General features: G+C 37.2%; 1 protein-coding gene across 4 annotated transcripts in view; it reads right to left on the reverse strand.

The window, feature by feature from the left end:
- BRIP1 (BRCA1 interacting helicase 1) overlaps positions 1-17557 on the reverse strand; it is a 114766-nt gene that overhangs the window by 71840 nt on the left and 25369 nt on the right. For all 4 annotated transcript variants that reach the window (XM_061470550.1, XM_061470548.1, XM_061470549.1 and 1 more), the window contains exons 15-16: positions 3334-3493; positions 2450-2571 (exon numbers count right to left, since the gene is read on the reverse strand). In XM_061470550.1, the coding sequence (XP_061326534.1) occupies positions 2450-2571; positions 3334-3493 (282 nt within the window). The remainder of the gene's footprint in view (positions 1-2449; positions 2572-3333; positions 3494-17557) is intronic.

Raw genomic sequence — 17557 nt, forward strand, 5'->3', positions numbered from 1 at the left:
TTAAAAATGCAACTGGAAATCTTTTTATCAGCTGACATGCTGCTGAAAAAGACGGTTAATCTTCCAAATTGCTTTTGTATTTATGCTTATATTTCTACAAAGCTACTCATTATTCTTCAGTGAAGAGAGTGACTATCCTTCACCATGCAATTGAGCTCAACTGGTAAAAGAAATGTAAGCTAACCAGAACTTTTTGGGGTATCTACTACACCTAAAGGCTTGGTCAAAACAGAACATCATTCAGTTTAAAGGGAAGTACTGCCCAGCTGGGTATCACTTGGGAGCCAAGATCTTGAGCAAAAGGCACATTTACAATAAGACAAATTTCCTCTAGCATTATTCTAGGAGGATTGCCACGCACCAGACAGCTCCTCAAATCTGATGCTAAGAGACTGGTGCATGCCCTTCTCTCATCCAGAATTGATCACTGCAGTGCTTTGTGCATTACCATATCTAAATATATACACTCAAACCTTTAGCTGCTTGCAATTTGGCAGCCAGTGTTTTTATCCCTACTTAAAAATTTAGAGGTTTTCTTCAGTCTAATTAAAACAAAAAAAAGTTTAGCACAACACTGATTTTTTGGAATTTAGTTGTCAGTAATGGGATGTTCTGCCTGTGATTGTTACGTTACATATTTGGTTGAACTCAGGGCAAAACCAAATATACTGTTTTCATCTTAAGAAACATAATTCACCCTTGACACATTCTTTCCAATTTATTTTTGTATCATTTAGAACACAAAAGTACTGACTTTCTGAAAATCATGTGGAGTAAATTGTAAGAGTTCCAGCCATACTACAGACCATTTTCAAAATACCATTTCAGCATACACTTCTAAACCAAAGCATCTCTAACTCTGGAAATAGTGCGAAGTATTCTTTCAATGTAAATGCTTTTATACTGAAGTACAGCATATTACATTTTAGTAAGGCAAAACATGTTGTGGCTGAATGAGTACTTCAAGAAGGTTATGCAAACATTGAAAGAACATTGCGCTAGGCAGCCACCGCTAATATAACCTTCCTAGTCCTTATAGGATGTGGGTTTTTTCCAGCAAGGCTGTAATTAGGCACACACTGTAGACAACAAAGAAGCCTTTGGCTGTTCACTGTAGTTCAGAATACATCTCTAAAGCAAAAGCTGAGTCTGTATGGGCTTTCAAGTGTGAACCTATGACTTTGTTGTTTGATTTGGCACTACTAATAACCAGAATCCAGCTGTTCCGGTATTTATTTATTCTGTGATACTTCACTTTGTTTCTTACTTCACAAAGTAGTCCCCAAAAAAGATATCTAAAAGATTAAGCAGTGACAGTAGCTATGTTGACTGGAAGAAGTGTGCCAGCAACTGGGTGACTATCTAAGTGACATGCACAGACCACTGAAAACTGAGCAGTCTTACAAACGAGTCAATAATAAATATTCTTTCCCAGTAAGTAGAAAGAAACTCTGAAAAAACACTTTTCCATGTTCATTAGCTTTCTTTTCCTTTATGAATGCTTGGCTTCAATGACGAAGTGCCTATTCTAATGGAACATCATCTACCCATGAGACAAGACCTGCTGAAGCCAAAGAGAAGGAAGCGTTGATGTGGGTAATTACACAGCAGTCCAAGCAACAGGATCCACTTGCTGAAAACTAGAAATAGTCTCCAATTTCTTTAATTGGATGCACTTCAAAATGCTGGTTTTAGAAGCTTTTGCCTAAAGTGAATTATGAAAATACTAATGCCTTCAGTATCCAGGAGGAGGTTGTGTTATGTCATAATTTCGTACCTCAAAATTGCAAGCTAATAAAGTAGCATTACTTTGGAAAAGGTTTACAGTTCCACTGGCTGTTTTAGTGGGAAATATCGTTCACATAGTTACAGTACAGAAGGCAACAGGGATTAGAAAGGTGATGTATTGCAATCAATAATGATGTGTGTGAAACATTGCTTCACTGTTATTATTTTACACTAGAATTACTTTTATCTTTCCACCTATATTCTGAAGTAATCTTTTGATCAATCCGAATGCTTTATTTAAACTAGCATTTTCCTAGAGTTTAACCCAGAGCTTCACAACTGAATGACCAAGGAAGGGACTTCATTTCTATGCAAACAGCACAAGTTTCAGTGCATGAAAACAGCTGAGGGAATCCGGACCGCTGCTTGACAGAGTATGAAGTTAATGAGCATTTTAACAATGCAATAGCCTTCACCAGCAATGTCAGACAAAAACTTGTAATACATCTATAGCATGATATACATTTATTTAGAATGACATAAATGAGTCCTCAAGACATGCTATGCTGTTCCTCCTCTTACCTGTGTAGAAGGAAACTCAAAGAATTCAAAAGGGATTGGGAGGAATACAAGGGTACACATTTAGAAAAAGTATTTTGTGCATATTTGGTGTTTCAAACATGACATAAAAATAAAGCACAACTCTGAACTGGTATCCTACCTGGAGGTCCTTCACATTTGGAAACGGAATACCTATGGTTATAACTGCACGGGCATTCTCATCACAGAAATCCAAGCCTTCACTAACTTTTCCTCTGCAAACAGCTATAAGGAGTGCTCCATCTTGAAGAAGCCAGAGAGGAATATAATCATTACCAGTGATAAACTGAGTATCAGAAGAAAGTTTCAGTAACATCTTTCAAGAGACCAACATCTTTAAAGAGCTAAACAGAGCATAATACACCATGTATCAGTCCAGAAAAGGTAAGTGGATATAAAAATACAGACTTCTTTGTCAAAGGGATGAGATTAGCTCCACTTTGATCAGTAATATTGTGTATGATACTGAGTATCAACTAGCTAAGTAATTTTGCACTCCATAATAGAGTAGTACTTAATTATGCAAGAACCGTATGCATCTACAACAAGCTTCTAAATTGTAAACCTTGAAGTTTGCACTCCCAAAATCACACTATTTGTCTTTTTCCCATACTTGATCTTCTATACTGATATTTAAGTCTTTTGAGAAGAAATCCTATACTGACTGCACTCTAAGATGGCAATTGACAGTTATGCTACAAACAGTAAATTTGACTCTCAGAGAAGCTGCTCTAACACCCTGTGGGATACACAACTGCACATCCTTACACACCTCAGTGCCTTTTGGATATCATGATTAGGATTAAGCATCATCCTGTACTTCCCTACATCCTCATGCAACAATATAAGTAGCAGTTAATCTGCCTCATTTACCACAATAATTTATTAAAATGAGATTAATTTAACTGTTCATTCATACCTTATTCTGTTAAGCACTTTAAGAATCCCTTCTGCTTTAAACTTGAAGATTCTGTATCAACTATTTTGCATGTCTGAAGAACGTACCTCTTTCTCCTTTACATTTTATTGCTTCATAGTATATTTTAAGCAGTTCATCAAAGTCACTCTTTGCCCCTCCTTGAGGCTCTGCAATGACTGTTTTCACCAGCTCCAGCTTTTCCCATAAGCCAGTATGCATCCAGCGATCTTTTAATTTGTCCAACAGCTGAAAACAAACAGAAAAATCCAGAAGAGCTGTAATGAAAGGTCAGTGACTTGAACTGTTCAAATAAAGCACCCAAAGATACTTATTTCAGTGAAATTACCCAGGTTTGTATTAATGAAGTTTCCCTACCATACAATGCTCCACAGCTATGCAATGCTTTGTAAACACAACGGCCACTAATTTGCTAATTAGAAAAGCTGAAGTGTTTTGAGTTATAAAAGCCAAACTCCAAATCTATGACAGTGGTCACTAAAGAGCATCGTCTGGTACTCCACAAAGCAAGAGGAATGTCATCCAAAGAAAAAATAGGAATTATCTGGTTTTCTGATTACTCAGTAAATAAGACTGAAAACAAATTCTGAGTTAATCATAAACAAGCCTTTATATCTTATATTTCCACAATACTTTAATATTTTTTTTAAATTACATAGGTAACTGGGGTAGAAGGTATTTATGCAGGACTTAGCAACAGCCTCCTCTGCTTCTTGAAGGGCCTTCAGCTTTGTTACACCTACCAGATTCTGAACTGTGCACATTTTACACCAAATCGGTACATGTTCAAATCTGGAAGCAAATAAGCTTGTTCCACATTTATTGTGAACGTACTGCATTGCAAAAAGCAAAGTCTAAACTCACCCTGGAAATTGAGTGGACAGAGGTAAATACTTTATTTCACTCCATTTATTATTCAGTGATCACTAGCGTGATACTAAGTATTGTGCAGTAGAGTTACCCAGCTTCATATGTACAAAGATTTTAAATTCACAGATTTTGTAATAAGGGTTATGCTCTTCATTTGTCTGTGCTTCCCTCAACTTCACACACTGAAGACTTTCTCAGTATTTTGCTTCAGGCTATACAAAACTGCTCTATCTGGAACCTGCACTTGCCCCAGTTGATTCCTCAGAAAGCCTCAGCATGCCTTAACTCCAACCCCGCTTGCTTTGCTGATGTACTCCAGCCAAGATCTCAGCACCTTGAATGGTTGGGTTGTTACAAAATTAATCTGTCCCATGTCCAAATATCCAGTTTAAGTGTTATTGGGAAGCAGAACTAATGGTAACTGTCACATTTGAGTTTAAAGGGAGAACACCTGCAAATTCATATGAGACTCTTTACAAGAACCCGTGCATTATTTCATGTTCTCAGCATTAAAGATCTGAACTTATAACATTAAGTATTTGGATTAGTTCCTTCTGAGCTACATGTGGTTCAGAGGGGACAAATACTGTATTATTCTTGAATTTTCACCAGCTTTGTTCAAACCTCTGCTCAGAGAATTACACATGCGTGCTACTGATGTGACACCATTATCAAGCAAGCCCTGAGAGCCTAAGTGATGAATAGTAGGAACAGTTTCCTACACACATAGATGTTACTTTAAAATAAATCATCTCTTCTTAATGTGTCTGTCCTACTTCTTGTCCCCTTTGCTACCAGCTCTGTCATTTCCTGGCAGCATCCTGTCTGTAATTTTTTATCTAAAAGGTCGTAATACTATGACGAGCAATGACTGTCCATCTTGCCATCCACAGCCTGCCACTATGTCTTTAGTTCTTGGATATGACATGGAAATAATTCTGGTAAAGAAAAGAATCAAACATATTATGCCTTTAAGTACATCCATTTGGGATCTGCTAGAGCTGCCAGTGACTGTAACACTATTAGCTTTCCAGATCTCATTCTTCCTTCTGTGAAATTAATGTCTGCCTAGGCCTCCACTTAGCCATCTATATGCTAAATTCACCTCCAGCACTGCCTGCCATTTACCATGCATGACAAGAGGAAGCCAGTAAGATAATACAGACGGGATATATTTGGGTATGTGTGAATTTCACATTTACATACATAAACTACCCATGTTTTGACTTCTAGGGGTCACTCACCCCTGACTTTCTCCTCCTCTTATCAACATCCCCCCTACTGAAATCAACTGGTATTTTTCACAAAAAACCCTTATGAAGAGTTCTTTAAAGAAAAATTGTTTCTTCCTTCAAGAGAACCAAAGTCTGTTGATAATCTCAGAAAGGACAAAATTCCTTACAAAAATTACTTAATCCCTCAAATCCACTGTATTTCTCTCCTGTTTGAAAAGAGCGTAACTTATTTTCATAGTTGGAAAGGTGGCAGTAGAAAAGCATCCTCCAAATTCTAAGCAAACATCTTTTCTGTGGGTTACACAACCACTCCAGGCAAGTATCTCTTAAGACCATAACAGGTTCAGGTTTCCGGTTTAATTGACAGCAACCATCACAATAGAAAAATCTACAGTTTTTGACGGACATGTGTGAATTATTTATTTGAATATTCAGCAAGAATGGAACAATTCATTTAATTCACACAAAAGCTATTACCCCTTCCATTTAATGGAGTTTGCTAGATGTGGAAACTTTCTGGTATGCAGGAAAGCATGCACAAACACACACAATACCCACGCTACAGACAGAGACACTCAAACAACAAGAATTACGGACATGGCTGGATACAAATAAATAAAATATAGAACCCATACATGCCTCATAAGAGCTAGGAACCAAGCGCAGGTTTCTCATAAAAAATTATTTCACTTTGGGTTGAAAAAGTGCAAATGGGAGGACGATATAATGCCAGGAATCTCAGGAAGCAACCATTAATGCCCACAGTCAGTCACTTTTTCTACCCAAGGGAATAATAGTTTCTGCAGTAGAAGGCAGTCAGTGTATATTTTATTAAATCCTTTAAAAATGGATTCTCAAATGGTTTATTAACAAATGGTCTTCCTCCAGGAGAGCAGAAAATCTTGTTAGAAAGAATCTGTCAGCTTCCCATGCACCACTGAGGGATGTTTACTTTGATATCTTTTCTTTTTTTTTTTTTCCTTTCTGCAATTTAAGGACCTGTAAGCTATGATCATAGAAACTATGAGCTCAGTACTCAGATTCACCATTCGTCTTTGTCAGCATCCCCCTTTTTAGGCAGTTTTTGAAGCGCTTTTGAAGTTTGGAAATGGGGGAAACTATTTTCTCAACATCTTTGCCATTACGTTGCACTCCTAGGAAAAATCCTCTTCTCCTGTGTCGGCGAAGGAAAAGCTTTGCTTGTTTCCATCTGCCGCTTCGTTTTATACAGTGCCAAAAATTGCATTAGGGGCTTCCCATGTCATGAAGCAAGACCAAAGACTCATTTAATGTATTTTACCCTAAGGCAAGATCACTGTAATTTCCAGCATCTTAGCAAAGTTGAGAAGTTAACTTGCAGCAAGCAAGTTGCTGGGGATGCACTTTTTCATAGTATTCATTACCTTCTGACAGTGATTTTTGAAGTAGCAATTACCCGAGATGAGGGAGGGCCTAACAGAAAACACTGTTAACATGTGAGTTACTTATTCTGGTTTACAGCTCCCTAGCTCTTTCGCTGCTATAAGCACCTGCTATTGAATTTATTTACTTAGAATATTCCGTAATGAATGGATTGCACCTTGCCAGCGGAGTAGAAACACAAGAAATAATCCCTTCATCAAAAAGTGCTTGGGGAAACAACAGGACAAGTAAAAATATGAAAGACCGTTCAAGAGCAGTGCAGGACAGAAATTATAACGACCTAAGCAGCAGAATAAAATAACTCTGGCTTTATCGACTAGTTCAACAACTATTACCTATGTAATAATAACTATCAGTTACAGTTGTATTGTATACGCTCGTGCACCTTTAAAACTCTGTTGTCTTGTTACCCATACGTTTATATAATAACTGAACAAGAGGTATTTCAAGGGGCACAGTATTTACTCAAGTATCTTGCAACCTGCTTAAAACTCTGCTGTTATACATTAAAAACTCCACTTCTCCAAACTTTGCTATTTTTTCATCTTGTTTCTATGTAATTTTTCTTTTTTTAATGATATGAAGCTCCAGTTTTCATTGTTATTCAGATATGAATATTAACTGCGGGGAGAAAGGAACAGCCATTAGGTTTGACTTAATAAAAATCAGTATTGGCACCACTGTTAGTGCAAAAAGTCAGAGATTCTCAAGGGACTAACATTGATCTAAAAGCCTTTTCCCAAGCAGAGCTCTTCATGTGTGTGCTACCAGAATTTTCTTTTTGAATAAGCACTGCTTCAAATCAAAGTGTGTCTCCAGTGGGCTGGAAACGTGTTTGAAGGGTCAAATAGAAGTTCTACTCACAGTCAGCATAAAACTTCAGCAATGGAAAATAGACATATATGACCAACACAGGGGCTGAGCAACAGGACTTACCTCACTAGACTCCACTTTGGTAGAACTAAGAGAGCTGTGCTACACTCGGGACTAAAAGAACAGTCATGTGCAGAAAATGGGGTTATCATCCAATCCACCAACACGTAAACATGACATTCAAAGACGTACAGTGCCACTATAATGATGCACTCTTAGATCATCTTTCAAGTATCAGTCCGTTAATGTACTTTCTACATACAGACACCAAAATTCTAGTTACATAAAAAGAAGTGAGGAAGAGGTGGAGTTGGTTTTAGAAGCAGCTAAAAGCTCATAGTACAAGCATTTCCCTTTAATTTTCAATAATGTTACATGGTAGCATGTTCTGCTTTTTAAAAATATAATATAGACATGCATCGTAAAACAGTTTCCAGCTATGGTTTGTAAAACTGATAAGACTGGCCTGGGCCATTCCCCACTGGATACATATAAATGATTACATAAAGTACTTCCAAAGGAAATCTAGACTAACTATAGACATGTAGATTAACGACTTAAAACATGGAATAAAGGGATCCCTCAAAGCTCGCGCAGATAGGGAATAATACACTTTTACGTCTACAAAACCGAAATAGATCATATTATTTTTGTAATGCACAGACTAGGGAAATTACAGATTCTCCCATTAAAGAGTTTCTTTTTCCATGTAACTTTGGAACTGTCTTGCAGATTTATTCTTTAACTTTGCAGTACCAAAAACATTTTAAGAAGCTGCAGACATACGTACCTGCATCCAACTACACCTCTCTTCTAGCTCTTTCACAATCTTACATTCTGAAAAAGCCATAAATTCACCACGTACACAAAATCAACCACAAAGCAGGGAAAACTTATCCAAAAGCAATTCCAATCTAGTCAGGATGAGGGAACAAAATTCAAATCTATTCCTTTAAATAAAATAATAAAACTTTTTCCAACACATGGTGCTCTAATCTTTAATTTAGTGCTTCTTCCACTCTCATCTGAGTCATTCTTACATTTCTAAAAATGAAAGAGGTATCCCTGCATGTTTTAAACATACCTTAATAAGGTCTTACACCTTTCCAAAGTATGCAACACTTAAGGTCTCACCAGCATTTCAATTTTGAGAACACGTCACAAAAGGGAACAAAAACACCATAAAAGGGACCATGGGAGATGCAAATCTGCAACTGATGGATACTTTAAGTGAGTCAGTAGCCAACAAAAGCTACCTAATCTCATGACCTAGAGAGAGTGCTCCAAACATCTAACAATAAAACTTGATAGTAACAAATACCTTTTGCTTTTTGTAAAACATTTTAGAAGTATTTTGTCTATCAATAAGAATGTGCAGAGATCAGTCTTCTGAAAACATACTATGTCAGACCTCGCCAGCAGTGTGCCTAATATTTTAAATGGCTTTTCTATACATTTTATATTAGATGCAAATATAATTTATACCTTCTTCAGTAACAGAAGACACTAATTTCTGTATCTTTACTCTCCTACTGATCTCGTAAACTCTGCTTTGCTTCAAGACACTGAGTAACTCAGTCCTACAGTGAGTGCTTTTATCTTATCTAAGGAACAGGAGGCGACAGTGGAGTAGAGGAGGCAGAGGAGTTCAGATACCAAATTCAGACATCGAGTTTTATCAAATGTTTTGCTTGAATGCAGTGCAAGTATCTTGACAGAAAAATAACAGGTGTCAAAACCAAACAAGGAGTTTTTATTTCCTCTGCACCTACTGAAACCCCACACATTCAGAGAGAATGCCAAGAAGATATGCAGTTTTCTTGCCTTACTACAAACTGGTTTTCACCATTTGGACTGTCTGCAAAGAAAGAACAGTACAGGTTGCTTTATATATCACAGGACAAATCAACCTGCATCTGCACTGGCTGCCTCCTCTCTTCCTTTTAGTGAAAGTAAAAATCTATACACTGACAGATCCTTCTGCAAATTTACACCATTAGGATGGAGAACATCACATTTTCCACTAAAGTAATCCTCAAGGCACAGATGTTTTTATAATGTATCTAATTCCATAGGTATTGCATTACCTTTAATAAGCTTACAGGATGCTGCACTTTGCTGAGTCAGCTGCTTAGCTACAGCTGTAACATTTTGTTCAAACCACTCTTCCCTGTCTCAAAGCTCTGGTCCATTCAACGTGACGGCTGAATACCTGGGTGAATGCTGCACTTCTATTATGAAAGAATGAAACTGTCTCTATATTAGTGATAATCCCAAAATACATTCAGTCATTAATAAATGCATTTAGTATGTCACTTACACACTAAAGGCCTTAAATGCAGGTTATTTCAAAGCAGCCCTGGAGAATATATCTGGCTAAACTCCACCCACTTTTTTCACATCACTTACATACTGGTATTACAGGCTCTTTAGCAACTAAGATGGTTTGGAAAAGTATAGAACTAGCAGAAGTTATTTAACAGTTCTGTGAACTAAAAGGGTTGCCAAGCCTGTGTACTAAATGACCCAGAATCCTACAGGTAACTTACCTCCAGAACGACTAGAACTCTTCAATGTGGGGGAAACAACAGTTTATAAAACCAACATGGTGGCTTGAGATCAGTAATTAATTCCATTTGCACCTTTAAAACCAACCAAAACACGAAAACCAAAACCCAACAGCAGCAAAAACAGAAATAGTCCTTTCTGGTTAAAAGTGAACACAAAGGAAACAGTAGAAGGAAGAAAGTAAATAGAGTACTGAAACAGGAATAAAAGATTTCAGGGACCAGAGGTAACTGTCTGGAAGGATTTGTGTGAAAGGAAAACGCTGAGTTTCTTTCCAGAAACTGGAGGGAAAATATTTGGGCCAATGAACCAATAAAATCTAATGTCCGTTATCCAAAACTTTAAAATAAATTTGGAATAGCACTCCAGAACTATTAAAAATAGCACTATAAAAAGCACAATGTCCCTTAAGAAGAATAAAAGGTCACATGCATGAAAAGAAAGCAATGAAACCCAATAACATTTATCAACATCACCAAAAATATTACCTGCTTTTAAAAGGACTGAAAGAATATGTGCCTTTCGGCCACCAGTCATTTCCCAAGCTGCAGAATCGATTTACATTTCATCTTTGTGCCTTTTTTCATTTTTAATCAACCTTTACACCTTTTCTGCAGTGATTTTATTCTCAATGCATTCCTCACCAAAAAAGAAAACCCCTCAATTTAGCCTGACACCCAGACATTTGCACTGCACTGGGCTGGGGCTCCACCAGCCAAGAATAACTTAGTCCCTTGAATTATTTAAGCAGTTGTTTGCACTCAATTAGATTTTCATGAAAGGTTAAGCAATAGACTGATTCACAGAAACCTCTTTGTGGTTATGGGAGGTATCTAACATAATACAGAGAGATATTTAAAATTCATTCTTTTAAATGACTAAGCTGATACAAAATACTGAAGTATCTGGTCATCAAAAAAAAAAAAAGATATTTAAAGTTTCAAATTCCATTTTGTCCACTTCTAACAGATTTCATTTAAAGAGAACATAAAAATATCTGTCCCTAAAAGTTTTCATTTGTGAAGTAAAATCTACTTGTAAAATAGAATGCTAATTTCCTACTGTTAACGGGAAACTGGAGACAAATACCAAAAGCTTGTATAAATACATATGCACAGGTAACCTTTTCTTTATGTGCCAAAAATAAACTGATTCAATGCAGCATTTTAATGGAAACAGGCCACACAAAGATGCTATTCTTATCAAGGAGAGGCTATACCTCCTTTCTGCTGCACATTTCCTTAACTATTTATTATCATCATGGGGCTACCACAAGCAATGCAAAGAAGCTTTCAAGCTTCCTTTGAACCATACCTGGTTTACAAAGCACTAACTCCTGATCAGTTTCTGCCTGGTCTCACTTTCCCAAAGTTTCAATGCTCAATGATTGCAAACAGAATATACATAAATATGAAAATTACATAAAAAATGTTTAATATTTTATCAGGAAAAAGAAACCAATAATTAAAGAATACAGGGAAAACAGTATGTTCAGCAATTTTCATTTCTTCTTTTTTAAGGAATATGAAGACTAGGCAACACAGAGAGAAATTTTAACATGGGAAGACCTTAGAAAAGTCCTGAAATAAAAGTAGGCCTTGTGAAGGAATGAGACCAGAAAACTTCAGCTTGCACAGATAGTCATGATTCCAAAATTAAAATAAAATTGCTGAAGTTGGTGTATGCTCAGCAGGTTATTCTCTTCTGTAAGACAAATTCTATTGTATTGGAAAGTCTTGGACAGTCCAGAGATGGAATCCAGGAGGGGTGAAGGGACCTCGACCCAAGTCACATCTCTTCCAGAGTTATGAAGAGAGATCATGCAGTCTTTTCATTTTCCTAACAGGTGATCTATATCATGGAGTCCTTCCTCAACACATCTCCTGGGAGAAAGCTGCCCTCAATTGGAAACCTGCAGTACTACTACGTGTGCTATTTCATGAGGTTTTCCACTTCGAGATCTTACCATTTCTTCACTGCCATGTAAGAGTCTGTGATTTTCAAGAACTTTGGGGGGGAAGTATCTTTTTAAGTTCAGAACTACTGTACTTATTTTCCCAGGGAAAATCGTAAACAAATGTGAAAGAAACTCAAATATTTAGGACTAAGACTAACATGTTGAGATAGCCACATACGCTAGGCATTGCAGGGTTATACCTGTGCTAACCCACACAGGCTTGGCAGCCACACTGTGGGGGGGGGAAGAAAGATAAAAATATTAAAGCTACTGTGCAACTCAACTACATAATTAAACTAAACCCTGAACATGGTGAAAAACTCTGTATTATGAACAAGATTCTGATCAGCATGTGCACACTCCAGCACAATAAAAGGTGAATAATTCATAATCATTTTCAAAGGAAAAGTATGCATCACTCAACTTGGGGGAAACACAGGGGATTTCACTGGTATGATTTTTCTTTAGGGACAATGACAAAGTGCCGCTCACCAGCAGGAAACTGAAGCACTGAACTGTGTTCCATGTGCCATAAATCAACACTGCAGCCTACAGGATGTCTCTCTGGTACCAACATACCATCAATTTTTCAATAACCTCCTTAAATAATGGAATATGTGAACGGCGACAACAGTAATGAAAAATGAAATGTTTTGCACGCCAAAGACTCTAGAATAACACGGTTAATATGTTGCTTCTACAGTTAAAGAAGCTTCTTTATATAAAATCTTTTCCCCAAAACCCCAGTCTGTTTTACCACAGAACAATCTGTATAGCCTTTGAAGCATTCAGTCTTTGAGCTCCGACGCAGCTGTTTCTAAACAACCCGGTTCAAAACAGGGTTTCTTTTGTGGTTTTAAAATTAACCAAGACAACAGCTTTCTGTGTTACCAGAACTGCTTGTACATTCACCCTAGGCTATCATTACACTTCCACGTTCCAGTGAGGGAGCAATCCTTCACACAAAGAAAGCTCCCCAGAAAAAGAACATTTTTTAAAAAGATTGTGTAGATCCTGGTCTAGAATCAAACCCCAAATTATTAATTGTTCATTCATGAAGTCAGTATCCTTCACTGCTGCCCATCATGAGCCAAAACCCAAGTTCATTCATCTTTGACTTTTTTTTTTTCCCTCGGAATAAAGAGTTAAAAAGGACACGGTTGTCTTAGTGGCACATGAGCAGAGAAGCATAGTACCATCTGGGAGAAGTGATTCAACAGACGTGCAGGCATGAGGCTGATCAAGTCTATGAATGCTCACACAGTAAATGGGGGCAGGCAGATGCCTGTCATGGGGAACTGACACCAAGGGTGGGAGAGTAACAGGTTTTAGCTTTTAGTCTTCTATTAACACTAACAGAGAATATATTTTTATATTTATAGAAGCCATTTTACACCTGTAGTTATTATATCATTTTAAGAAAGATTAATATTCCTTTACTTCCTCAGACAGCTTAGTCATTTTTCACTGTTATACAGCACATCAGTGCACATATCATCAGATAATTTCTCAGCAACATTCACGTATTGTATGCATGATGTTGAGCTCTGAATAAGTAATGACATAATGATAAATTATGACAACAGGAAACCCATAACAACTCTTATTCTTGATGAAATCTAAAACCTGGCATTTGGGAAGCAGGACCACTGCACAAGAAAAATCAGAACAATTCCACACCTACGGCAAAGAATCAAACAAATGTTCAAATACAGAAATGCAAAGTGAAAAAACTTTCTGCAATCATGACAATGCCAATAATGACCCTTACCCATGTCACCAGTAGTAGAAACACATTTCAGTCAGAAGTAATTAAGAAAGAAACAATTAATTAATCTCACACAGCAAGAAGCTATTCAAGGACTTCACTGAATGAAAGTTTCACAGTAATCTGTGATTAAGCATATAACTGTTGACTATAACATTTCTATAACAAGAGATAAGATAGGATTCCATGGGTAAAAGAGCATGAATAATAAGAATGAATCATAAACTCTTCTCTACCCCACAGAAAGACTCCAATGCTGGGGAGGAAAACCTGAAGGCAGGATCTCTAAACACAAACTTTACCATAAATCCACTGAACTCACTGGAAATGTTAAGACTCAAGTTAAGACTTGATTTTAAGACAAGGTTTTGTCTTAACTTTCCAATGAGGTAGAACTGTTCTGAATTTTGAAAATTCCAGGAATCTCTTTCAATACATTTAATATTCACATTCTTGTATATGCCGCTACATTGCTGATGCAGAACATGCTATCTAAATATATGCTTTTAAGTATATTTTATCTCATATATAGAGACAATGAAATATATGACTTTTCACACAAGTCATGCACATCTCTACCACATCAGGCAGTGAACCTCTCAGAAACACCAAAAAAACCCAGGAACTCTGCAGGTTGTAATGGTTCAGAACAACAGTAATGCCAAAATAACCTCTGCAAGACACACTATCTTCTTAAAAATAATGTTGCTTATGTATATTGTTCCCTATTAATAACTTTTTCAATCCCACTTTCTCTCCCCTCCATTAAAAGCTCTTGAGGGAAAAGACATAGTGACTGTAATTGTTATTTACTATTTGGACTCTGAGATTCACAGAGTGCAAAATTCTTGACTGTGAAAACTCATTTTCAATGCAGATACTACTGGAATGGTAAGAAAAATAAGCGAGCAGGAAGTGTTAATTACAAGGGAAATTGGAGCATGTGTTAACTAGACAAAACAATTCAGCTTGCAGCACTTTGACAAGTCAGAGCTCAGAAGTGCAAAACAATACTAGATTTTCAGTTTATTTTCCTGATGCTGTATGCTCAGAGTATTTAAACTAACAGCATAATAAAATATTAAACTGCACAGCTCCCAGGGTGTGAAAGTCACAAGCAAAACACTCATCTACCAGCATGGCATATAATTTTTTTAGACATAATACCCAATAATCTGCCACAGACTGTCGCTACGGATTCTACTTTGTATGATGTGCAGATGCTATCAGGAAGTATATCTGCTCCATGTAAAAAGCAAGTGCCACAGGGCACTTGAATAATTGCACATCACCTGCTGGTCACCGTAGCAGTTCAGTAAGCCGCAGAAAGTGTATTTGTTCATTTCTGCAGCCAGTAATTCAAAAAGATAAAGTGAGACTCAAACTACACCTAGAAATTGCCCCTGAGCCAACAGCACTGAGCTGCTAGAACACAAGCACCACAGTCACTGTGCACCCAAAAGAGTGGCCATGTTTAGAATGTCTGACTGCAGTAAGCAGTACATACAGACAGCAAACTGCTCCTCCATTCCCACAGTTTCTGCAGGTTTCCACAGAACAAGTGGAACAGTTCATTCCTTTCATATCACCTCACCCAAATTTCCACTCACCCTGAATATCCACCTGAGTAACTCTCCAGTTTATTAGGTTAATATGCAGCAAAGAGACTCAGTTAACAAAGCTGTAATTTCATACCAACAACTTTATAACATAAACCATATTTCATAAAGAGATGAGAATTTCCAAATGAGTATCTTTATAGATTCTCATATTAAGGTCAACCACTGAAAACCGTGTAAAAGAAGCATAGTAATGTCTCATCCCTGAGACTGAGCTCCAGCAGTAAAAGGAATGATGCTGCTCCCCTTCCTTGAGCGTGCAATATCATCTCTTCCCTTGAGCTATCTCTGACACTTCTGTGAACTCCAGATGAGCCAACTCAGTTCACAAAGCCAGCAGAAAACTAACCAGGGGAAAAAAAAAAAAAAGGATAAAAACTTTTCTTTTGTTCGAGAGATCCAAATCTCTGATACAAAATTCAAAGTAGCACAAGAATGATCACAAGGAAAGGGGGAAGAACTTCCTCATTCAGCAGCAAGCTGCTGGATCACCTCCTTCAACTTCTCTAAGCACATCTAAAGTTTGGATTGTCTCCGATTTCCCAGAAACCAAGAAAATTACCCCATAACCAGTGCACATATCTAGGATCCTGTCATATTATTTAAGAATGAAAACGAATATTGTGCAACTATTCAGATTGTCAGTTATCACTCCCCAAAGATAAAATTTTATCTTTGAAGGAGCCCAAGATCAACATTTTTATTGGCTTGCTTTGTGAGTAACACATGCGGATGGTCAAAACTGAAATCAGCCATCAGTAACCAAGCAGTAGAGAATGAAAAAAAAGCACAGAAAGACCCCAGACACAAACAGCTCAAGAGGTTAAAGAATCCTAAGTGAAAACATTCTAATAAATTCATAACAAAACAAGCAACAGCTTTAAAAATCTAGGAGAACTTCAACTATATTGCACTTCAATTATTCCTTTGAAGGATAATTGAGCACTTTCAGCTTTCATATTTCAAGGAGGTATGTTTGCTGCAGCTTCTATAATTACACAAGAAGCGATCTTGTGTAGTGTGAACTACTAGCTCCATCTTCAGATTTAGTTTAGCAGAGTAACTTGATTGAACTCATGACAGGAAAGAAGGAGGCTTGCCAGCATAACTTGAGGATAAATATTATATACCTGGCTATAGAAAAACTCTTATTCTAATTCTTTTTGTACAAACTTCACTATTCCTTCTGCTACTGTCTTTCTATTTTAACCAATATCACCACAACAGCCTTCAGCGCCCGAGGCAGAGAAAAGAGCATAGTGATGGAATGGTTGAAGTCTTCCACCACACACAGTGATTTTTACATACATGTCTATGCTATGCCCAAGTCAATGGGAAATACTGAAACTATAGACTTCAGAAATCACATTAAGAGTTTCAGGAGCTATTGGAGCTCTCAGAAGACACCTCAGATAATGCACACCAAGCCTGAAAACTGTTCTTTTGGATGAATGTGAGGGCCTCAATACCTAGACAGTTTATATTACAGGCATTTAAATGTTTAAATTATGGAAAAATAGAGAATAAATCTGAAAGTAGATACTGTATATGATTAATGGGAGCAAATAAAACCATAGAAGATGAAGAAGCTGAGATAAAGATCAGAGAGAAAAAAAGTATCAGTGAAGAGTAGGAGTGAAAAGCAAGCAATAAAGAAACAATAGTGGACAACAAGTAAAACAAGATTCTATCCATATGGGTTTATTACGTACAAATGTTGCAACGCACAGGTTTTGACTCTTTGTAATTCTGCTTTTTTAGATCACATTTTCCCCAAATTATGCCCCATCAGACAGAATCACTTTACCAAGATTTTCATCAGAGTAATGCAGACACAGCTTTAAAATCTGGCAATAAGCCTTTCTTTTGAAAGAAAAAGAAACAAAACCCGAAGGGTCACTGTAGTGTCATGAGCCCCACTCCAGCTTCCTCAGTCACTGACAAAGCCCCAGTGGCTTCCAGGGGGCATTGCACAGAGTG

This window comes from Pezoporus flaviventris, unplaced genomic scaffold (genome assembly GCF_033815535.1).
Source record: "Pezoporus flaviventris isolate CSIRO_AGI_PZ_B2104156 unplaced genomic scaffold, CSIRO_AGI_Pfla_v1 ptg000063l, whole genome shotgun sequence".
Taxonomy (NCBI): domain Eukaryota; kingdom Metazoa; phylum Chordata; class Aves; order Psittaciformes; family Psittacidae; genus Pezoporus; species Pezoporus flaviventris.